This window comes from Aulonocara sp. 'chitande type north' Nkhata Bay, linkage group LG22, assembly GCF_057382095.1.
Source record: "Aulonocara sp. 'chitande type north' Nkhata Bay isolate Kocher_YH1m ecotype deep benthic linkage group LG22, A_spYH_male_GT1.1, whole genome shotgun sequence".
NCBI lineage: Eukaryota > Metazoa > Chordata > Actinopteri > Cichliformes > Cichlidae > Aulonocara > Aulonocara sp. 'chitande type north' Nkhata Bay.
This window is the reverse complement of record NC_141364.1, coordinates 18,060,624-18,085,416: the sequence shown is the minus strand read 5'-3', so window position 1 is coordinate 18,085,416 and position 24,793 is coordinate 18,060,624. Positions and strand designations below refer to the sequence as shown.

The window sequence follows — 24,793 nt, the reverse complement described above, 5'->3', positions numbered from 1 at the left end:
AATTGAAAATCGTTTTTGTTTGTTTTTTTTACATATATTTCTACTTGGGGAAATTTAAGGGGCTTATCCCTCAAAACTTTAAATACAAAAAAGTTGCAAAAAAATAGTTTACAACAACAGGAAATTTATTTTGAGTGTCTTCATAGTTTTATTTTGGAGATACAGCAATTTTTATATACTGCAGGAAAAACAAAGAACAATCCTATGATGCAAATTTGCAAAGAAAACAGCAGGTGCATCAAAACAAACTATTTCCAGCAGTGCAATTCGAGTTCTAAGCATCCCAGCAACTATTCAGAAAAGTATAGAGTCAAACATGACTTATAAAAACACCAGTATAGGCTTTTAAGGCCTACAAGTAAAAAACTACATTTTCCGCGAAAATGACGTCACTTCCGGTTTTGGACAGGAAATGGTGGACATGCGACAGTTCGCGTTGACGTCTGTTTCAATGTGGGAAGTGTTACGAACAGCTGATCGGATCGGCAAAGCGTGTTAAAATACTAAAATGTACTTTAATGTACTGAGACTTTATCATAGTTTGCATTGTATTTGATTTAAATGGAAAAACTAATGACTTGTTCTTCTAGTGAACTCTTCATACAGTGAATTATGATTCAAGCTTGCTGAGAAATATCTCTATGTTAGAAGGCTACAGGCTTACTAATCATATTGTATTTCTTGGGTTAGGGCAGGATGTTTAATGGACAAAATAGTCATAGTTGTGCAGTTTTTTGCTTTGCTTTTCCTCCTCAATCAGATATTTTGAGTTAATTCTTTTGAGCTTCATTTTGATGTTAAAAGACTCTTCGTTAACAACGTAATATTACGATTTTATAGCGCATATGCAGTGCATCATGAAGGATCATGATAAAATGCAGTGGTGTTGGTTACATTTCCAAAACTGCCTTCAAATTCCCCGATCTTAACATTTCTAAAGAAATGCACAATATTCAATTTCTTTAGAAATGGGTGGAATATTTTTGAAACAGGAAGGAAATTTCGCAACTTTCAGTGCCATAGCAAATCACGAACTGTGTTGTCAACATGAACGAAAGCCCAACCGTACTAGATGATCGCTTATCGGTAAGAATGCCCTATGAAAAATAAAATAAAAAGACTACAAATAAACTGTGACATTCCTGCTTTTTAAAACTCTTCACATTGAGCATTTTACTCTGTGTTTTATATGTTACCACATTCATTGCAAATATTGAAATGTCTCCTGCTGCCAGAAACTATGAATACCCAGTGTTGAACATTGGAACCCTGGAATGATATCAAGCTGACAGGAAGGCCAACTAAAACAAACAGGATGTCTTTTTAGTGCATGTTTAGACCAACTAAATCTTTCGGGAATCATTTTTCTGTAAGTTAGTTAGTCATTGCATGTGTGCGCACGTGTGTTTGTGTGTGTGTTAACATCCTATAAGAGAGTGCTCATTTCTCTTCTGTGCGTGCTACATCTCTTAGCATTGAAGAGCACATTTCATCTATATTTACTTCCAAATGGTCTTTTAACTAGGTCAGCTAACTAACGGAAATAGACTCCTCTACAATTGTAATCAGTCATACCATCTAGTGGTCAAAACTGGGAAATGCAGGCTTGTCGAATCCGAGCATGAAACCAACTATATCTGAAAAGGGGGACGAAAAGAGGTTCTGATTTTCCTTTTGCCTCCTTGATTTAATTCACAAACCCTTACACCTTTATAAACAAGACACCTTTCCTCGGTTCCTCTCCAGCATATATCAAATATGTCTGGCGTCACCGTGATCAGATCAGATCAGCCTTATATGCAAGTCTATCGGTGTGTCTCGACGAGTTTTCCATGTGTCACTCTTTCATGCGCTCACTCTGTTTCTGTCTGCCTCCCTCTCTCTAATCTCTACTACTCACTTTCTCCCTCCCTCCGCCTTTATCTCTCCCACAGTCCCCTCTCTGCCCTTCTCACTGTAACACCCTCCCACCCAGCCTCTCTCTCTCCCTCTCCCTCCCTTTCGTTCTCTTTCTCTGCTTGTAAGCGGTCTCTGGGCGTGCAGCCAGCTGGCATGTGTGTGTTTTTTGAATGAATACCTGATGAAGTTGGACGAGCGAACTGTGGGAGGGGCCCTGTGTGTGCTTGCGTGTGTGTGTGTGTGTGTGTGTGTGTGTGTGTGTGTGTGTGTGTGTGTGTGGCAGACAGTGTGAGAGCTCTGGCTCGCATTCAGCCCCTTGCATAATACACGTTGGAGCTCTGCATGCGGGACTCCCTCCCTGTGGGCGTGTGCTAGTGTGTGCTACCAGTTTTGTGTGTACGTTTGTGCGAGTGTGTGTGTGTGTGTGAGAGAGATCACCTGAGTGCTGTATTTCAGTGGTAGTGAGGGAGCTTCCTGCCTGCCAGATTTAGTAGAAGGTTGCTGGCTCTGTGTGTGTGTGTCTGTGGTGTCTGTTTGGGGGGAGGGGGGGGGAGAAAGGCAGATAGCAGTTTGTAGCACAAGTACACTGCTTGGGATTTACCGCCTGAGAGAGAGAGAGCGTGAGAGAGGGAGAGAGAGACTCGGGGTGCTTTACAAGGGACACAGCAGAGCAGGAGAAGGGAGCAGTTAAGGGAGCAAAGGAATGAGAGGGGGAGAGAAAGCATGCTGCAGAAGTGGGCTACTCCTGCTACCCTGGTAAGTACACTTCACACAGTTTTGCGCTCGCTCTGAATGAAGTGTGTATGGGAGCAGCAGAGTCAGCCTGTGTGTGTCTCAAATGCTTGTGGTGTTGTCTCACAGTATGCCTTTTGTAAATGCGTACTGCCCTAGTTTATCCTACAAACGTCGTTGCTTGTTTCTTGCATTCGTCCGTTCTCCTGAAGCTCTTCTCTTCTCTTCTCTTCTCTTCTCTTCTCTTCTCTTCTCTTCTCTTCTCTTCTCTTCTCTTCTCTTCTCTTCTCTTCTCTTCTCTTCTCTTCTCACATTTTTCTCATTCTTCTCCTTCCATTGGCTCTCCCTGCCTGCCCGTCTGTGTGTCTGCCCCCTCTCCCTCCTCCCTACCCCAGCCTCCATCCACCCAACCATCCAACCAAGCTCAGGGCTGCCGAGGGGTGAGAAAGTGCAAGTCATGCAACACTGCCTAAGTGTTTGTTTTCTGAACAAGACTCTCTCTCTTTCTCACAGTCATTAATTTCTCTCCATCTCTATCTCCCTTTGTTTGTGTAACTCTTAACCACTCTCCCTCTTTCTCAGTTTCTCTCCGCCTTGCTACTCTCTTTCTCGGCCCCCCTTGAGCTTCTCTAACTCTGTGCCCATCTGTCATTGGCAGATCCTCCATCACTCTCTCACTATCTGTCCGTACTCCTATATGTGTGTTGTTTGTTGTTGTTTGTGTGCAATTACGAGCGGAGGATGACAGTGAATAAAGTGGCAGCCTTGTCAAAGTTCCCAGTCTGGCAAGGGTTCTTCTAATGTGCACACGCACACACATAGGCAGCGCCGTGCTTGCAAACACACACTCACACAGATGAATGCAAAACTACGTCAACAAAAAGCTGCAGAGAAGCTTAGATCAAGAAATAAGAGAAGGAGAGACAGACAGTGAAGTATAAGCCTGTAGCAACACTCTACTTTCTAGTTGAACTATATTTAGCTGTGAGATAACACATCACGTTGGACTTATCCCTTTGATCATGATTATGATTATGACTGGGCAATCATGCACCCACACACACACTGAAAGGCATATACATTATGTGCAGCAGCATTTGCATAAAAAAAGTTGCAATAGCATGTAAAATGTAAACAAAACCCGAGTGAGATGATTTGCATTCATTTAAACCGTTATTTCATAAAAATATCTTGAAATGAGAAATGTGTTTATTAGAAAAACACTTGCTCATTTAACATTTGATGTCTGAAGAACATTTTGAAAAAGTTAGGATAATGTCACATTCACCACTGTGTTGCATCACCCTTTTTTAACAATACTATAAGTGTTTAGCAACCAGTTGCTGTAATATTTACCCATTCTTTATAGGATTTCAGCTGCGCAGCAGTTTACTCTTTTGTCTATTTCCTTTCATAAGGGTGAACCAAAGGGAGTTGTTTAGAAGCAGCACTCTTACCATAGAGCCAGTATGTTGGTATATGTGCAAAATGTGGTTTGGCATTATCTTCCTGAAAAAGATTTCATCTGGATGGCAGTCTGTGTTGCTTTGAAATCTCAAATATTTCTCAGTATTAGTGGTTCTTCACAAATGGCCCCTGCCATGCTTCCCTATTTGAACTGTGTGCTGATAACAAGTCAGATCACCCCTCTTCTCTGAGGTCATTTTCCTTATAGTTTCCAAAAGATGTTAAAGTTGTAAAGTTCTTTATTTAGGTTGTTGTCCCAGCTTTCTCTCATATGTCTTTCCACGTCAAACTTTAGTATGTTAGTCTCCTTTGTCCTGTTTTACATTTTGTAGATAGCTGTATGTCTTCTGTGTTTTGTGTAGTTTGACATTGCTTGTCTTGTTGTCTTGATTGTTTTCTGCTGTGTCTTGCTACCCAGGCATTTCCTGTTTCCCCGATTACCCCTTAGTGTGTCTCTGTGTGTATAAATAATCATGTCTTCCCGTTGTCCTTTGTCACAGTGTCTATTACCTATCTTGTGTGCCGTCTGCAAGTTTTTGGTCATCGGTTGGATTTTTGCATGGACTTTCTAACCGCCTAATAAAAGGTGCATTTTCTGTTTAAACGAATCTGCCTCCTGAGACTGCATTAGGCTCCTTATCCTGCAAATCTCGTCACCTTTTAATCGTTCTATACGTTGTATTTCACTCACTCTGTAGAAGCAGAGATGCCATGCTGGCCTGCCATTTTCAGCATCTTGGGACTCAGTGTCTTGTCCAAGACACTTGGGCTTGTGCAGGAGCGTATGATTAGTGGCCAGCCCGCTGTACCATCTAAACCGCAGCTGCTCAGAAAGTGCAGCCGCATTTCTGGATCTTGTTTATATAAATATTTTTTTCTTTTTATGGTAGAGCTTGAGCTGGCATTTGTGGATACGACGATGAAATGTGTCGACTAGGACTGGTTCACAACTGACAGGAAATACCACTACAGAATCTTGTGCTTTTGGCCTCATCCCTTGCATGCAAAGATTTCTCAGGGATGATTGTCAAATTAAAAGACATAATTTTTTTAAATTGCTGAAATATTTGACACCTTTCCAGAGTGGGTAAACACCTCCCCCATCTTTAACTCTGAATGTCAGGTTCTCTGGATGTTTTATGTAATTGACCTGTTTCCATAGCTCTAGGTGCTTTTTAATATTATGCTTTTTTTTTTTTTGTCTTTTTACTCCTCCACTAACCCTTTTCAAACTTGCTTCTGGCTTCAAATTCATTATTTAAACAGCATCTCAACTTTTTTGGAAGATCATTTGTAGTTTAGTTTTGCTTGTTTACCAATGCTCAGTTTATACACTACTGATATATTTGTTTTTATTCCTTTGCATATTGACTTGTTTCCAGATCGACACAAAGTTTCATTTTTTTGTATGTCATACATCATATTCTGAAATTTAATGATAAATTGGAATGTTTTCAAAAATTGTAATGCAAACAGATGCACTGTAGCAAACACTGATCGTGGAGCCTCACCAGAATTTCTGTGTCTAGATGTCCACAACGTGTCTGCTGTATGTTGACTTAATAAGCCAATATGCTTATTACAGTGCTCCTGGGTAGAGATGCAAAGTATAATGGGTTTTTCTTGCTTTGATGGGAGTTTAATTGGATTGTGTTTATTCTGTAGTCACTACAAGTCACTGTTATTTAACAAGATCATATATTTGGGTCATTAGCGAACTGCATTCTGCAGATGTTTGATATAACTCACCAAATAGAGAATGTAAATGTTTGATAAGGGATCCAGTGGTTTTAGAACTCAACAAACATGGGAATTTTCCCAACTTGAAAGCAGTTACAGATCGAAAGTGACAACTACAACTAGAAACTGTAATAATGGATGTATTGGAAAGATAACATCAGCATTCAACATATTTAGTATATTATAGAGGCCTGTTTGACAGATGCATGCAAAGATTTGAGTGAGCAGCTTTTAAAATTATCATTCACTCTATTTGTAGATTTTTAAAGAACTTCCTCATCAGTTTGTACATAGTTTTGCATATAATTTGTCATTGTAGGGTTAGGTCCTCCAAAACAACTGAGAGACTCTCCAGAAGTTCTTCTATGAATTTGAGTTGTTTCATTGTTTTCCCATCTCTTTGTGTAATCCAGGACTGACTTTGTAATGCTGAGATCAGTGCTCTGTGGGGACCATGCAGTCTGTCACAGGACTCCTTGTTCTTTTTGTAGCTGCAGATTTTTCTTTCTCTTTTTTTTTAGGTGGATTCTGGCCACTGGAACTTTTTCATAGCTGTTATAACTCTTAAAAATAAGTCATCTCTGTTGATGTCTGCATTGCAGGAACTAGAACCTTTCAGAGTTCTTAAAGCCCTGCATTTTGGGGTCTTTGACATACATGTGTGGTGGAAAAATCCAAGTAAGCAACAAAAAGGGGGGAAATGGAAATCATAAAGCATATGTCAGATTTTCTAGTTTGGGCATCCACCCACAGTGAAGCAATGTAGTATGTGTAGATGAAAATTGGCAGCTTTTTCAGTGTACCGGTACTATATATGCCACTAAGTTAAAGACAACAGCTCAACTTTAATGCTAAAAAGAGACTTTTTTTGTATTTAATATGCCAGTTTTTCAGCGATAGTTTGGAAGGATATCGATTTGTTAGAGAGACAGTATGACAGTCCAGTCCAGTGTTTAAGTAAATATTTTGTAATTGTTGTATTAAACAGTCATAGTTGTGGGTGGCCTTATGACTTCTGTTGTGGCGCCATAACCACAATGCACTCCATTACTGTGAGAGTAAAACATAAAGTGTTTATAAATTATAGATTGCCTTTTAAGGTGAGGGTAAGTCTCCAGGAGATTAATGTTCATGAGTACTGTGTCCTCTGAAGTAGCAACTGTGAGAGAAAGGTGGCATATATGAACCTGCAGTGAGTGAAAAATGCCAGTATTTGCTGACCTGCACACAGGTTTTGGTAAGGTGGAGAAGCGTGTTTGTGAGTGTGTGTATAGAGAAAAAAAAGGCTCAAGCACATGGAGGACAGGCAGCTTGGGTTACAGGTCATCTGATATCTACACACACCCACACCACAGCGCACAGTCCTGCACGTACACACTGCAAGCTCAGCAAGATTCAGGTGACTTAGCTTTTCAGCGAATGTGTGTTTGAGTGTCACTTTCAGTGAAGCAGTCCTCTCTTTGTGCAATGTAGGTCAGCTGAGCCTGCTCTCTCGATCCCTCTCCACGTCTCCCATGCATCTTAAGCTTTTCCTCACTCTCATACCCTCTGCTCTCCAGTCTTTCTCACCTCCCTGCCTCTGTTTATCCCTTTCTCGACCTTCCTCGGTCTCTTCCCTCATTAACTGTTGTTGTAGCCATGCTGTTTTCTTTTTTCTTTCTTTAAGATACCAAAGTTTCCCACAGTGGATGCGAGAAGGGGATTTACAGTGGGAATTACTCTTTTGTTCTACTTTGAGTTCTTTTTCTTTCTCTTTTCCACTATGAACACTTCTTTCTGGCTCTTAGTAACACTGCAGGATAAAATGGAAGCAACCGGGAGGATTATGAAGTTAGCATTGGTGTCTCTGCTCCCACAGCACAGCTGTGATTTCTAGTTATATTTGTATATTTAAATGCTTTATAATTTCCCACATTACCTTTAATGTGACATGATAGTACACTTTTCCAGCAGAAGTTGTTCAGTAGCTGCTATGCTATTGTTGTCATGACTTGTTTACCTGATTTTTGTCTAAGGTTAACTATTATTTTATGTTGCACATATAAGATTTCTCTTGGAGTACAACCATTTTCATGTGTCTGAATCAGTTGTGACAAATTGATGCTGCCACAGACAGCAGCATGAGCAGATCTGAGCTGCATGTACCGACATTGTCCGTGTTTGAGGTGACAGCTGATATGAAATGTCTCTCATCTTTGAACACTCAGGCATATAACGTTCCCTTTACCTTAGAGTCTTAAGTTGAGCAAGAGCTTGTTGAGTTGTTTTTACGTAGCAGATTCGGATTCCTTTATTGTCAGTCAGTCAGTACATCACAGATGCATTGCTGAATGAAGTTATGAGTACAGAAGGGAAGAAAAACCACCAAAAACATCACAATAAAGACAGAATGAGGTTAAGATTATAGGGCAACTGACTATTACACATGAACAGTAAAATAAGATAAATAAAAATAGTATTGCACGGTGTATACAAACTCTTTAAGACTGAGGTGAGGTCAGCTATTGGATTGATGTGCATTATTGTCTCTGTTTTTGTATTTTGTGACTAAACAGCGTGACTGAGGTTAGGTTTGCTGAAGAGACATGTCAAAGATTTGTTGCAAAAGGATTCCAAGAGTGTACAAGTGAATACTAATGTAGAAAATAGGGAGCATAAAACCATTAAATGGAAGAATGATAATTGAGAATGGTTATGTAGTAGGAGAGGTGGACAGGCTGAGGCAAGAGAGTCAAGTGGAGGTGGAGTGACAGAGAGGAGACAAAGAGGGAGATACAGAGAGTGCATCTCAGGGCTAAAAGCTCAGCGATCAACATTCCCTCTCAGCACACATCTGAATCATGCCGGCTCGATTAAACAGATAAAGTATATACTTGAATAAGCGAGTGTGCGCTGTGTACCATGAAACAAAGGCTGCTGTGTGCTCCGTGCGAATGTGAATATGCATGTGTGTTTAATCAGAATCAGAATCAGAATCAGAATACTTTATTGATCCCTGGGGGAAATTATTTTTTGTTACAGTGCTCCATTTTAAACCAACATTAAGACAAGACAGACAATACGCTAACTAAGAATAGTACAATATATACATATATATACATACATACATACATAAGTCACTTATAAATAAATATTTGGAAAAGAAACATGTGTAGTTGTAGCAGTAACCAGTGTGTTAAGTGGATGCGTTGTACAGGGAGATGGCCACAGGCAGGAATGATTTCCTGTGTCGTACTCCTACTCCTACTCCTACGCCTGTTTCTGCAGCTGTGTTGTAGTAGCATTACAACACGTCTTAAATTACAGGAATCTGCTTGAGCTGCATGATGTCCCTCGCTCTAGAGAACACACATTTACACACATACTGTGTGTGGGGGAATTAGCTAAGAAGGCAGTGGAAGCCTCCAAAGTTTGGTTGAAAAACTACATTTTTGGGGGTTTTTTTTAGCAACTTTAGAGTAGGACTCAAATTGAGAACCACTAACTGTTAAAATTTAATGCAGTATTGTATTTTATTTGATGATATTGCCAAACCAGCTAAATAAATGCAGCTGTAACCTGTTTTTAATCAGTTTCCTCAGTCCCGTTTGACACGTTTTAGTGAATGGATGGATGGTCCACATCTTCCATCCATCTTCTTCATTAAAGACGCTTTTAGAAAAAGAAAAGTATTTTCAGATGTTAATCATCTGGTTCCTTATTGGGCAAAAATAGTGAAAACCTTTACTTTTATTTTGTCAAGTCCATCCATTTTCTTAACTGCATTTCCAGTTAGGGGATTGTTTGGTGCCACAACCTGTCCCAACTGTCATAGGGCCAAAGACAGGCTACGCTCCGGACAGACTCTCAGTCCATCACAAGGCTTTTTTCAGTCTGTAGCATCACTTAGGCGTTGATATAATTTGCTGTTTTACTGCAGAAATGGACGGTTTTCTAAATGTGTAACTGTGCAGGCGGTCACAGAAACCAGGGACGGTACAAACTCACTGACTCTACAAAGAACAAATAAATTGGTGAGCCGTGCAGCAGTGTGTTAGTGAACGATATGTGAGCTACCTGTGCGTGTGCGTGTCTGTGTGTGTGTCTGTATGTGAAGTTGTGCTGTGCTTCAAGAAAAAAAACACGTGTCAGCATAATTGAATATACACAGGTGTCAGTGTTTGAGTAAGCAAGCGGTTCATGCTCGGTGTTGTGTGTGTGTGTGTGTGTGTGTGTGTGTGTGTGTGTGTGTGTTGGGGATGTATGTGCTTGAAATTCCTCTACATTATTTATGAGTTTCACACTGAGCTTCCCATCTTTCACAGTAGGGGATGCTCGCAAACAGATGGCACACACAGGAACAGGCACACACATGTGGTACACTCATTTATGGTATACACACAGGCTTGTAATCAAACTCTTATTATTAGTCATTTACTGAAAGTGCCTGGTTATTGTTGCTTGGAGTGGTCATTTTTATATTAGCAGGGTCTCTTTTCTTGAAATTGCAGTTACCCATGACTGACCTGTGTTGCTGTTAATCACATTGTTACATAAAACACCTCCATATCCACACAATCTACAGGTCACGCTTGTTGCAGTGGGCTTTTTGTATTTGTTAGCCTCCTAATTCTCATCTTTGTCACCTTTTTAGAGCTGTTACTTGACCTCCCGAATGTCCTGCTGGCTTATTCTTCGTAGTTCAAAACGTTGTCCTTTTATGGATTTGTTGGTGCTAAAGTGTTGTTCCATTGTTAAATTTGTTGTTGCAGAAGTTGTTTTGCTCAGACACATTATTAACCTGTCTGTCTTTATAGGTCTGTAGATGCGCTGCATTCACTAGAAGGGATTTTGAAAATGGCTCTGTCATTATAGTTGCAGTCTTGCTGAAAAAAAAGCACAGAATAAGAATTATAAAGTATTCTCCTATTCATCAGTTAACGAGCCACACCTTTTCTAACCATCTATTTTTTCCTCTCTCTTCCACAGGATTGTGCTGCGTGCGGGCAGACTTTCTTTCACAAGGAGATGATTCCTCATGAAGTGCGACGCACTCGGCCCCCCATCGTCCTCTGCGACAGCGGCAGGTTTGACGTTGTGACGCTCTCCACCTCCACGCTGAGCTCACCCATCAGTCGCTAAAGATCCCCGGACGGAACGGACCGCCCTTCCCCCTCCCCTTTTAACCAACCCTCCATATCGTCATCCCCATCTTTAATCCTTCCTCACCTGCTTGTTAGGGCCTGGATTTTTTTTGTCAAGAAAAGGCCTTGGGTGAAGTGGATAGAGAGGGAAAAGAGACAAGATTGGGGAAGTTTCATTTTGTGGCTAATTAATGTGAAATAAAGGACCGGACATCAAAAAGTGAGAAAGCGAACAAAAGCGACAACGAAAGTGAAAGAACGAGGAAGCAAAACAAGGGGAAAAAAAGAAAGCTGTAGTCCAAAACTCGAGGAAGGATAACGCAAGTATAGTTGAGGGGCGTGAGGTGAAATCAGCATGAAGTCCAACCAGGAGCGCAGTAATGAATGTCTGCCCCCAAAGAAGAGGGAAATCCTCTCTAGCACGCTACCATCTGAAAATCGCTCACCTATCATGCCACCTGCCACTGAGAGCCAGCGCTCAGAAAACATGACCTGGCTCGCCAGTGTGGCTGGTGGGAACGAGAGCAGTGTGGGTGCGCACCGTAGCTCCAGTCACTCTGACGGATCGCAGTATAAATCTCCCTCCTCCATATCAGACTCTTTGACCTCTGCCTCCTCACTGAGGGTGGTCTCATCTCTTCCTACAGTGTACACATCCCACCTGCCACAGACCACAGTTGGAGGAGCTGTCCATTACACCCATCTGCCTCACAATATGCAGTTTATAGCCTCACCTTACACTGCCCCATACAGTTACATCCCCTCTCAATTGCTTCCTCCTCCACCTCCTCCCCCCCTGTCCTCCTCTTCCTCGGCTGCACAGAGACCCTCACACACAGAGACGGCCTCTGCTCCTTCACAGGCCTCCAAGCAGGACCAGCAGCGAGCATCCACAGGACGTACCTCCATGCCTCCTCCTTCTACAGACCCTGTCCCTCACCATGTTCAAATATCAACATCCCCACGGACTGTGCCATCATCCCATCACCAAGGAGGCACTCACCTTTCGCCCCACTCAATGTACCCTCACCATACTTTGGGACACAGCATGTCTCAGGTGGTGGTGCAGTATACGGATGGACCCACCAGAAAAGAGCAAGGTGGCTCTCAGAGACCCAGAGAGCTCCACAATGGAGAGCTGGAAAGGGGCCGGCGGTATGCCGCGCCACTCGAGTCTAACATCTCCAAGTCAGGGAGCAAATCACGGGATGCCACATCCTCTTTGTCTTCCTATGAGGCTCGACAGATGGTTCTGCCAACAGACTACTCTCCGCATGATCCATCAGGGCTGAGAACCTCTGTCATGTTAATGCCCAACAGCCATGGGGACCACCAGCTGGTACCACCCAGAGCCAGCCCTGAGAAGGTGACAACTTCAGCCCCTGCACACCTGGAGAAAAGTGGCAACATCATGGGCAAGCCTGTCAGTCGTGCTCCATCCTTATCCAGCACCACCTCCTCTTTCACATTTCCACCCCCACTAAGTGTAGACAGCCTGAAAGCTGCTGTCAGCACACTGCCACCCCAGACCGTCATCCAGACCACCCACAACGCCACAGAGCCACTCTCAATGGGGCTCTCTTCCACCAGTATCTACCCTCAGCAACCTATTATCGGCTATATTGCAGGAGGCAGTGGTAGCAGCTACCACACCAGCCTACAGCAACACTTACTCATTCCAGGCCCCCAACCGGTCATCATCCCTGTCAGTGGAGGTGGAGTCACAACATTGGAGCCTGTAACCTCCCATGTTACATCATCTACCCAAGCTGCACCTTTTCCTACTACACTCCCACATACGTACATTGCCGCCACCGCCCCCAAAGGAGAAACTCTGGAGACCCACACTGGCTCATTTCACCAGGATGCCCCAGGTGCAGTGGTCCAAGCCCAGCTTCATCTCCCCATTGTTCCTGCTCCACCAGGGCTGGTGGCGACCTCCGCCGCACATCCCCCCTCTAGTACGGTGCTGCCTCCCTCGCTCCCCCCATATTTCATCAAAGGTTCCATCATCCAGTTGGCTGATGGCGAGCTGAAACGTGTGGAGGATCTGAAGACAGAGGACTTCATCCAGAGTGCTGAGATCAGCAGCGAGTTGAAGATAGACTCGTCCACAGTGGAGCGCATTGAGGGGAGCCACACCTCGCCCAACTTTGCTGTGGTTCAGTTCTCCGTTGGTGAACACCGTACACAGGTGAGGGAAAAAATCTGAAACATTTAACAGACATCGCAGATTCAGGAGTCCAGTATCGCAATCACACGTTTCCTTAATCAGTTTATCACGTACAGGGGTGTTTTTACAATTTTGAGAAACTAGCTTATTTGCTTTCTTGCTAAGCAATAGCATCGTCTTATCTTACAAACTTTAGCTGCTGGTTAGCTTAGCATGAAGTCTCCTCTGACTAACAACAAGATTCTTAAAATTCACTGCTCTAGCACGTAACCTCACCATGAAACTGTGATGTGTTCGCCTTTTTTTGCAAAGGAATTAAACAAACAAGATAGAGGTAGAGCAGGTCATTTGCTAATCGAAAGGTTCCCCGTTCCTTCAGTCTTTCCCAAGACACTGACCCTGATGTGTTTACTGATGTGCGAGTGGGTGCTTGAGAGGTAAAAAGTGCTCGAAGGAATAAAAAATTACACTGCTGTGTGAATGTGTGCGAATGAGTAAATGCGACTTACAGTTTAAAATCACTTTGAGTGTTCGCTCTTTAGCAGCAGAAAAGTGCGAGTAGTGGTAGTAAGTAGCAGTCCATTTATGGTCTTAAATTTAATGTGCTGATTAAAGTTTATTTGTGTTTACCTTCTCACACAGCTAGGATATTTGTTTCCCCTTTGCATACATTGTTTTAATGTTTGTAATAATGTGATTTAATAATTTCTCAAAATGTTCACATGTGGTTTCACGATCTTTACAGAGCTCTGTTTGCATGAGGTTGTCAAAGTTTGATTTATCTCATTCATGCACACAAACATGTAAATGAAAAGTTACTCGGTCCTTTGGCATTTTCCAGGTGGGACCGAGGTACCAGCACACCTAAATCTAGTATGTGACTAATCTAGTATCTGGCTAAACAGTCCAGTTCTGGTTTTATTTTTAAGTTCTGTGAGCTTAAAAAGAATCTATAATAAGGCTTCTATGTGTATCATCGTCTTCCACAAATGTTTAAAGTTTTCAAGGTATTGAGGACTGGAATCTACTTCAGGTTGTCTTAGTTAATTAAAGCCATGTAAATGTGTTGATATATTGCTACATGTAATGCTTTGCATATTTAAAGTGCTGATTTATACATTTGAATTAGCAAAGAAATAGAGCTTTCTGTAATTTATTCTACCAAAGTACCAGCTGTTGTAAAGTTCTTCTGTAGGAAAAGTACATCCTTGACTTACTGATGCTACTTTTAGCAAGATTAACTTTTTCACTCTTCTTTTGTACATTTGTCCATCAGTCTTTGACATTTTCTTGCTGATGTTTTTGACCTCTCTTCTGGTCATCCTTCAGTTGCTAGGTGTTTGTAGGTTTTCTTTATGTACTGTCTATTTTAAAGCCTTCCACCTCATTTCAGTCGGATTGATGTCTGGGCTTTGACGAAGCCTTTCCTTAAGCCTTCATTTCTTCTTTTGCAACCAGTGCTTGGTAGATTTGCTCCTGTGCATTAGATCGTTATCCTGTGCAGAAATATTCAACTGTGGGTTAACTTGAACTTTGGTAAAGGTGACTTTATGTTATCTTCATATCTTCATTCATTAATAGGCAGATGTTTGGCTCTGATGTTTTTCCCCTTCCACTAAAGTTCTCTTTTTTCTTTTATCTCTTTCCGATCAGTCATGTGCAATTTGACGCTAATAGTTACCTGCAGACCCCGAGATGACATGTTGGTGGTCTTTTTTTATTTTTTACATTTTTTTAGTGGTTAAATTGTCCTTTTTTGGGACATTTGTTTACTTCTTTTCTTTTCTACTCTGCCACAGTTAAATACAAACATACTTGAATCTCTCATTAACATTGATTATTGATTGTTGGGGTTTCCTCTATATTATTGTAGAGTCTTTACCTTATAGTATAATATGTGCCTTGAGGCAACCCTTGTTGCGATTTGAAGCTGTATAAATACATTTACATTTAAATGTGAATTGCAGCAATCTCTTAATATCCGATATTATGCCACAGTTTATCTTTCGGGTTTTTATAGGAACACTTATGCTCACGTACACTCATGCAGCCTTCGCCCTGTCTTTGAGGATGTGCGTTGAAGCCAGTTAATCTTTTTCATCTGTCCATGCTGCGACTCGTCCACCCACACAGCACATCTCTAACCATCTCTCTCGCCCCCAGCTGCTCTTTGATGTCGTACCCCACAAAAGCTGACCATCTTTCAAAGACTTCTCTTTCTCTCTTGTGCTCCTTCAATGGTTCCTAGAGCTGGGCGATATGAGATTTTTTCATATCACGATATGTTTTTTTCATTTCAGGCGATAACGATATCTATCACGATATAAGCCAAATAACTATATTTGTAAGATTTAAATGTGCCGTTGCTCACAAGTAAAATGTGAAATAATCAGCAGCTTGTTTTTATTTAAAATTCAAATTCAAATTTTTTTTTTATTTGTCACGTACACAGTCATACACAGTACGATATGTAGTGAAATGTTAAATATTTATTTCCCATAATAAGTTCAACAGGGTAGATGTACTTAAGGAACATGAGACTTTTTCAGATAAATAAAGGCAAATATTGCAAACTACACAAAAGGCAGCCGCTAAAGCGTTTAAGTTTCAAAATAGAACAAACGAAATAGACTAAATTGTCAATTCCACTTAGAAACAAAATATTAATTCTAAAAATAAATCTTAGTTTGTTTTACAGAAGAACAGACAAAACTGACTAACTTTTGTCAATATCAAATAAACTGAGAACTAAAAGGAAATTCTCAATCTCTCCTTGTTGTATAGCTGAGCTTTTCAAACAGTTTTAACAGTTACTTTAGTCTGACAAAAGCCGAATGACGAATTAGCGCTTCCAGTCAGAGACTGAGGCTACGTCCACACGTACACGGGTATTTTTGAAAACGGAGATTTTCCGTTTTCGTTTTAAAAAATAATCCCGTCCACACATAAAGGCAGAAATGAAGGAAAACGCTGCTATGAACATGCCAAAGCAGCAGGTTGCGCTAGATTCCTAACCGTGCCTAAATGTTGGCCAATCAGAAGTCTAGAAGCCTCGGTGGGAAAAGGTAAACAAAGCTGGGGCATAGAAGCAGAACCGAGTCGTATGTGTGGAGGGACAGTAACTGTGTGTATATGTAAGCATTTAAACACTGCAGAGAGTAGAATTAACAGTAACAGTATTGTAGAAATTCATTTCACCGAAACAATAACGTGGCGCACAGTGTGACGCATGCACCAGTTTATTGTATTTCCAGACTTGCTTTCGGCACAATTTACAGTGCACGCTACTCTGTTTTTTGTCAGACTTGAAATAGCCGAAATACCTTCCCACTACGGAACTTCTATGGCTCTTCCATTTGACAATCTCTCCGGCATTGGAACCATCATCTGTTTTCTCTTCGGTCACGCTCGGTTGATTTTTCTAGTCGGCACACTCATTTCCTCCATTACGCGCTGGCTCCATTACCCGCTGGCTGCTTCCCAAACAAACACACGTGCGGCTTGGCACTTGTGCTGTACATAACAAGTCACGCGACGTGACGCTGCAGCTGTGATTGGTTCGGCTCTGCGCTACTTAATTTGGATTGGCTGACCTTTTTTTTTTTTTTTTTTTTTTTTTTTTGAGGACAAGAGCGGCGAGGTCTATCGCGATAGCTTAATTTCTCTATCGAGTAAAAGTTATATCGCGATACATATCGTTATCGTTCTATCGCCCAGCTCTAATGGTTCCTCTTACTTTTTTCCTGAGCGGCGGTTATAGCTTTGAGTCCACACTCAGAGAACTTACTCCAAGAAGTCAAAAGTTATATAATACAGGAGGGGAAAGTGTTGCCTGACGTAAGATTTGAGATTTGGTACTTGTCACGTCTTTCGCTTGTATCCTTCTTGACATAGCTCTCTTTTCATTTCCTCCCTCTTCTTCTTGTCCAACCTACTCTCTCTTTTTAAACTTGTCTTTTCATCCCCATCTTAGAAGCTTCCTCCACTTCCATCATCTCGCTCTTTTACGGTATCCTATCCCTGGCTTTGCCTTCTTTCGGATGTTTCTGATGTTTATTTTCCTTCTCCTGAGCCTGCAGCCGATCTCTTTTTGTCATCCATTCATTCTTTTTATACATTCAAACACTAATACAGACCCAGTCAGGGCTTTAAGTCCACAGTTTAAATCAGAAGTGAAAGAAAAATCACAATTATTGCATAAATATCTTTTTGACTTTGCAGAACACTAACAGAAAACGTTTGTATTTCTTTCTAACTTAAAGTCTTAGAAGACAGGAGCAGCTGGATACCCTTACTGCTTCTTACTGCCTTACTAAGAGCATTGAATAGCAGCCATGTGCTGCTAATCAAACACTCTTGATTAACTGATGATCAGCAAGTGTGAGCACCTCTATGAAAGTAGAAGTTTTGGAAGTTTCTCACAATAATGTGAGAGACTCTGAAAGTTGTACAGAGAACAAGTTATTGCTGCTAAAAGTGTTTCTACAAGCTACTGAATCCTGGTGTGGACCTCAGAGTTCTGTGAAAACGTCCTTTTTCAGATGAGAGTTTCAGGTCTCAAGCTGACACCAGTATTAGTAGTATAGCAGTGTAGTGTTTTCAGTATTCGTCATGACAAAAAGGTTCACAAACAGTAAAGTAATATGCAGCAGATTTTCTCCATGTTTTTTTAATAATGTGTACTTAACAGGGTCAGTGTTATAGGACATGGTGTCAACAGGAGGCCGCAGAATTTCAGATTTCAGTTTAGAAAATGGCCAAACAGAGGCATGGCAGGTTTTCCTTTAAAGCTTTTCTCAAATAAAATTCAGGACACTGGCTGCTGTCGTGCTGCTGGGCTAGTCTGGGAACTGGGTTACATTCAATTTCCTGTATTTCTTCTTCTTTCTTCTTTTTTCTCGTTATCCTTTTTTAGACACTGCGTTCTTATCGAAGCTCCAAAACTGAGTGGAAAATAATGTTAAAGTCATGAACTTTCATAATTAACATGTTAAAACCATGGTTTAGTTCATGCCTTGATTTTTGGACCTGAGATTCACAAAGAAAAAATTCCCCATATTCCGATCTAATTTCCTGAAGGAGCTTTAAACATTACAGCTTTCGGCTCTACGTGAGATTGTTTAGTTTAACAAAATCAAAAGATCAAAGTGGATTTTTTTGTGAAACAACAGTATATAATGTAAATAAGGTATTCATTCGTTTGTCCCCAATTCTCTTTAGGTGAGCGTGGAGGTCTTGTTGGAATACCCCTTCTTCGTCTTTGGCCAAGGCTGGTCTTCATGCTGCCCGGACCGGACCACCCAGCTTCTGGAGCTGCCTTGTACCAAGCTTTCTGTAGGCGATGTTTGTATTTCACTCACGCTCAAGAACCTGAGGAACGGATCTCTGAAGAAGACTCAACCCCTGGAGCCGGCCGCCCACGCCTCTGTCCCCTCCAGCCACGGACACCTCAAACCCCCTAGAGCTGTGTCGGACGCTCCTCAGAGCTGCAGTGGAGGAGGTCCCAGGCACAGAGAGCGGGAAAATGGCATCAGCCAGCGAGGGAGTGGGGAGAGTGGAAATGGAGGTAGAGGGATCTCCGGTGTGGAAAACGGGGATCTCGTGTTTGGGGAAAGAGTTTCCAAAGGTCAGGTTGTCGGCAGTACAGAAGCTGGCTCTACTAAGCCATCGGGAAGCAGGAAGCGCAGATGGTCTGCGCCCGAGGGTCGAAAAGTAGAAAAATCAGAGGAGGAACCACCTTTGACCCTTCCCAAACCTTCCTTCATCCCTCATGAGGTGAAAATCAGCATTGAAGGAAGGTCAAATATTGGCAAGTGAAGGCTAGCAGGACTGTTAACAACCCATGAAATAAAAAATAAACACAGCTAAAAAGATTCTACAAAAACCCCATAAATGTCCACGGTGAAGGTTCATTCGTCGTGGTTTTGTTTTTTTGTTTCTTTTTAGTTCACATCCTGTACTGTAGCGGTAACCTTACCCTACACCTTACATTAAGTCCATGTAGTTTAACACCTTTATGTTTTTTTTTTAATAGATTGATTAATTATCACATGAGCAATCTGTGCAGTTTTGGTGATTTTCATGAGAAGATTTCTGGTGAGGGATTTCTGACCTGTGCGTTGAATGTTTATCGGTTGCTCTGTGGCACACGGGCGCGACATTCGATGGCTCTGCTTGGCCGGCGACACATTACGCTGAAATTTCCACCCTGATTGCCCATATGGAAAAGATATATATAAATCTTATAAAGTTTGTATCTGTCTTGTGTGAAACTTGTATGAAAAGCATATAAGAGTGAAAACGGATATAAGATCCCTTGAAAAATTATATAATGAAACTTGTATGTTTTGGATACTTACTAAAACAATGTATGAAAGTAATGAGAAAGTGGCCACTTTCATGAGTAATCACATATAAGTTTTTACTATTTCTTTTCCATATGGGTGGTTCACAGTCGCACTCTGTGACAGTGATGTTACCTGTGTACTCGGGCAGTAAGGCTGCCTGGATTCGCCTCTGGTAATAATGAAGGATTTGCGGGTAAATCATTAAAAATTTTCACTTGCTAAATCAGACCAGAAGTTAATATGATCTGATTGTCACTGTGTCATCCGGGCCTGTGGTTGACCGGAACCTGAGGTCATCGTGTCGATGCCCGTGTGCTGCACACAGTTGTGAGGGAACAACACTTACTCTGCTCAGTTTGTAGACAGTGGAGTCTTTGCTTTCATTTCATGTTAGTGTTTTTCATTTGACTTTTTTTCTTCTTTAACCCCTCATCTCCCATCTCACCACATAGGTTTTACATTTTTTTTCAAGATTTTTTTAAAACCTTAATCAGGGGTCCTTTTTAATAATCAATCGATCGCGCCTAGGTGGGTCAATGTTCATGTATCAATATGCGATGCCCCTAACCTTAAGCAAATGCAAACACACTGGGTTGGTGAACCCAGCGTGTTTGCACTCGAACGGAGTCTTCGCATACGATCCTAGCGGTTTTGTTTGAGTTTTATTTAATGAATCACTTTAATTTTTCTTTACGAATCCTGAAAGGTCGCGTGAGGGGAAGCGAGAGAATCTCCACGTTAGCTCTGAGAGGGTCCGGATGTTTCAAAGCACTTAACACACCTGTCACTCTCATCATACAGCCAACAAAAAAAAACAACAAAAAAATGATGATGTTGTGTGTTTATTTACAAAGTACTGTATGCTCTTAGATTTTTTTCTTTCTTTTTTTAAAGACAAAGGCAGAAAGTAGCAGAAGCACTTTGTGAAAGGTAAAGAGGTTGTTAAGTAACGTGGGAGCAGATGTGCCATTAAATCACAGAGCAAGGGACAAATGTGAGAGCGAGAGGAGTTTCAGTTAGTAGGTTAGGGTAGAGGAAGTGAGATGAAGCGGGAGGTATCGCGGTTTTCGGCATGTGCGCGGCAGGAAAGTATCGGAACGTGTCTGGAAAGTTCGATTAAGACGGGAAAAAAGAAACAAGTCTTTGAAATATCCTGCTCAAGATCTGTTTTAGACTGAGAGCAACAATCAGAAGCTCACACCCACAGACTTGTGAAGGTCATCATATGTTTGTAATATGTGTGTGTATGATGCTGGTGTGTTTGCTCACACACACGCACGCGCTCACACAGACACAAAATAGTCTCTAAAACTCAATACGTACTGTACTTGGCAATCCATATTTAGACAGCTGCAGAGGCAAGCGTTTATTTTGGTGCATATTGTCCCTACTGCAAAGACACTAGTGGACTGACGTTGGATTAATGCACGCGGCACTGCTACAGTGCAGCTGTGCAGAAAAAAGTGCTCTGAGCTGTGTTTGTGTATGGGTGGGAGTTTGTATAAGAGTGTGTGTGCACTGTGTATAGGAAAATGATATAAAGACAACGCTAAATGTCCAGTGTTTCTACTTGGAGTCTTTAATTAAGAGAATCCTGCAATTTGCACATCAGGAGGAGGGAGTTCAGTCGAGACGCGATTTTTATTTTTTGTTTTATTTTATTTTATTTTATTTCATTTTTTTAAGGCCCTGTCCCAAAACTAGCCCTAGAGCCACTTGCCACACTGTAGAGGAAACGTTTCTGATCAACAGTTATGGCAAACATGTGCCTGCCTACTAAACTGAATTAAAAGCCGACCATTTCTCGGGTTGCTTAAGGAGAATATCTGCCCCTGCTGATTAAACCGGGGTGCCCAGAGTGTAAAGGGGGGTTAGGGTTCGCTTTTGAACACGGCCTGTGCTCAGCCAGCCAAAACTCATTTATCCCTTAGATAGCAGTTACCTCAACAGATGTGCTTGCGTGGTCAGTCGGTCGATCGTCCTCACGGAGTTTGGGGTTTTTCTCTAATATGAAAGCACGAGCCTTCGGTGTAATTGGCCATCCTTGATCATTTGGCTGATTCTTCTTCTTCTTAAAAAACCCCAAAACAAAACTAAAAATAAAAAAACAATTGGCCGGTTAGTTGTTTTTTTTAAATCTATACCATGTAACATAGAGGTGCCATACAACATGTAAACATATCTCAGGTTTTGTGAGATTAGCTTTGACATGTTGCTGGCACAATGCTGTTGTTAGGGAGGCAGCGGCTTCCTGCAGGCATGTCTGTTGAGCATATCTGTTCCTGCTCAGCCTGTATTTATGTTTTATGGCTGTTGCTGCTTGCCTTTAGAAAAAGAAAAAATAGAGGCGACAATGTTTCAGGTGGTGGGAGTTTACCAGGGTGATGGCAGGATGGATGTGTATTCAGATGGATGAGGAATGGGTGGATTGGTGGTCGAATGAGCAGACAGACTGATAGTGAAGGCGAGCGAGTAAGAAGAGCCCCGAATGAGATTTGAAAATGCTTTATTTTTTATAATAGAACAGGGTTCTCAGATCGACACCCACACAGCAGCGCATTTTCATTTGGTCCTGTTCCTATTGAAACATCTGGTAGAAATAGCAGTAGTTATATGTGTGTGCGCATGGTTTGGAACCGCTGTGTGTGTGTGTGTGTGTGTGTGTGTGTGTGTGTGTGTGTGTGTGTGTGTGTGTGTGTGTGTGTGTGTGTGTGTGTGTGTGTGTGTGGCAGTGGTTTATAAATGTATGTCTTTTTTCTACATGTTTCTCCAACCCCCTTACCAACAAAAGGAAAAATAGACATCTGAACAAAACCGTCAGCCACTCAAACCATTCAGACTCTTACTGTTGATCAGGTAGATTATTATTAATAATAATAATAATAATAATCCAAAGCCAAGCGACGCTGTGGTTGCTTTGGTTACTTTAGAAAGCAATAGTTAAAAAGTATTCAGGCAGTCTCCTTGTATGCGAGTGGAGCGCGCGCTCGGCGAGTCATTCCACTCAAAATCTCTGCAATAAACATTTTAATAACAATCCTCCAGCACGACAACCAAAAACAGTTCTTTTTGCCCAGAGAAGAAGTACAATTTTCGTCTCATACTGCAAAAGGTTTGCAGACGTTAACACACCTGAACCCAGCTCACTCCAGGTACCGCAGTTCCCCTCCTCATGAAACTCATTTGAATCCTCAGAAATTGCAGTTGCAACACCAGTTGCTGATCTTTCAGGGAAGTTTCTCATATATGCAGTAACCCAACACAACCCCTGAAACCTCCTCTGTCCCTGCTGGTCAGTCACAAACACTGCTGTTACACTGTCAACGCTGAAGGCGAACCGACTCGGTGTGGCACGAAGCCAACCAGCAGACTTCTTTTTTTCCTCTTCGTTTTTTTGACTCCGCCAAGCTCTGCCTCTTTGCCACGACTCCCGTAGTGACCTCTTTAACTTTGTTTCAGGTACCCAATCATAGCCAGCCAGCCTCACGAGCACCTCTTCTGAGGCAAAGCAATCTGTTTAACCCTTAACGACAACCGTTCGCTACCTTTCAGTGTGGCCTGATGCGGATATAGGAGGTCTGCCCTCCCAATTACATCATCTTTTCATATTCGGTCTCCTGTTCACAGTCAGCTTAAAAAGGCCACTGAGTTTATATTTTACTATAGATGATAACATAAATCAATCAGCAAGGTTTTTTTTTTTTTTTTCCGAGGGTCTAGTGTAGTTATCATTTCCCAAGTCTTTCTTAAATCCCATTGAAATGTACCACAATGTGCAATACTTTGATTTTGTTTTCCCCCTCTTTACTGTGCCAAGTGTATGTAGCAAAAGTTCGACTCCAGTGTCTGATCCTCGTTAAAGGCTCGTGTATTTCTTTTAAATATCTGTTGACGTGTGTGTCACATCTGAGTCAGGATGTTTGTGAGGAGAAACAGCAAAGCGTTTTTCCTTTTTTTCCTCTCTTTCCTCTCCTTCCCTTTCGTCCTCGCGGCCTTCCTCAGTTGTGAGTCTGCACCGTGTGTCGTCGTGCGTGTAGGATGTATGCTTATGTACACCTGGTGTTCAAATGTGTGTGAGTGTTTGTGTGTGTGTGTGGGGGGGGGCGGAGTGTTTTCTCCTCTAATAGTCTGTGAGATCATAAACCCTGACCCTCGACGGTTCACGGTGAGACCCACAGGAAAAAGAAACCTCATCGCTAGTGGGGACCACTTTTTTTTTTTTGTAGAAAAAAAAGAGAAAAAAAAAGAAAAAGGAAAAAAAAAAGATTCTAAACCAACCGAAAGAGATGCACATGTATGTAGATGTAAAAAGACTTGATAATGTTTCAGCACTTTCTAATCCTGGGACGGGGCTCGGTCTAACCCCTCTCTTTCAGGCCGACGCCTGTCCCAGGGGTAACATTCATTCAAAACAGACAGAGAGAATGAGAAAACAAACAAACAAAAACTAAACGGGGTGACTATTGATGAATAAAAAGAGAGAGGGGGAGAGATGGCTCAAGTTTGCACATCACCTTGCCGTAACCTTGTGTTTTATCTGTCTGTGCTCCATCTCGCTTGGCGCCCGGCGCGTTCTTGGGTCCAACGGGCCGAGGTGTTAGGTGATTCCTTGGTTCTTTTCTACTAGGAAAACCCCTTTCTCATGGAAAGCGTCCCCTCTTTCGTTGCGTTCATCTTTTCCAGCGCACACCGCCAACCTGCCTGAACGGATAAATTCGGTTTCTTGATGTTCACGGCTTGGTTCGGTTGTGCGGTGCGGAAAGAGCGCGTGCAAACCTTTGCTTTGTTTGCATTATCTTTGGTGCAGGAGCTTTTTGTTGTTGTTGTTTTGTTTTTGGTCTCCTTGTAGCACTCAGTATAATGTCAGGGGACTTAAAACTATGTAGAGAATGTGTCATTGTTGAGTTTTTCAAGACAAGCGTCCTCACTGGAGGAACAGTGCTAATGTCATTTTTTTTTTTTTTTTTTTAATTGGCTTCTTGCACAACTTGACAAATAAAATGAATGTTGGTGAGTGAGCTTTGACTTTTTTTGATCAGAAAAAAGGCATGTGTGCTCTTTGTTTCTTAATGTTTGTACTTTCATTTTGCGTAAACAAAAATGTGTTTTTTGGCACTTTTGTTGTGTTTTAAAAGTGAACAGAATTCGATCAGGATTCCACTTTTTTCATGAATTTATTTTTCTTTTCTTTTTTTTTGTATGATGTCTTGTCGATGTCCATAGCGCTGGATAACCAACTCAGGCAGAAAGAAGAAAAAAAAAAAGTGTAGAGGCCCACTTAACAGTTAGTTTCACACCAGTCAATTTGCATA

The 24,793-nt window shown here is 41.7% G+C and overlaps 1 protein-coding gene across 3 annotated transcripts in view; it reads left to right on the top strand.

The window, feature by feature from the left end:
- Positions 1-21,205, top strand: part of atxn1a (ataxin 1a) — a 110,887-nt gene extending 89,682 nt beyond the window's left edge. For 2 of the 3 annotated variants that reach the window (XM_086279755.1, XM_086279756.1), the window contains exons 4-5: positions 10,807-13,155; positions 18,355-21,205. In XM_086279755.1, the coding sequence (XP_086135881.1) occupies positions 11,317-13,155; positions 18,355-18,951 (2,436 nt within the window). In that variant the 5' untranslated portion in view covers positions 10,807-11,316 and the 3' untranslated portion in view covers positions 18,952-21,205. Of the gene's footprint in view, positions 1-2,502; positions 2,656-10,806; positions 13,156-18,354 lie in introns of those variants that run through there. The other variant, XM_086279757.1, reaches the window with a different exon arrangement.
- Positions 21,206-24,793: the final 3,588 nt, after the last annotated feature.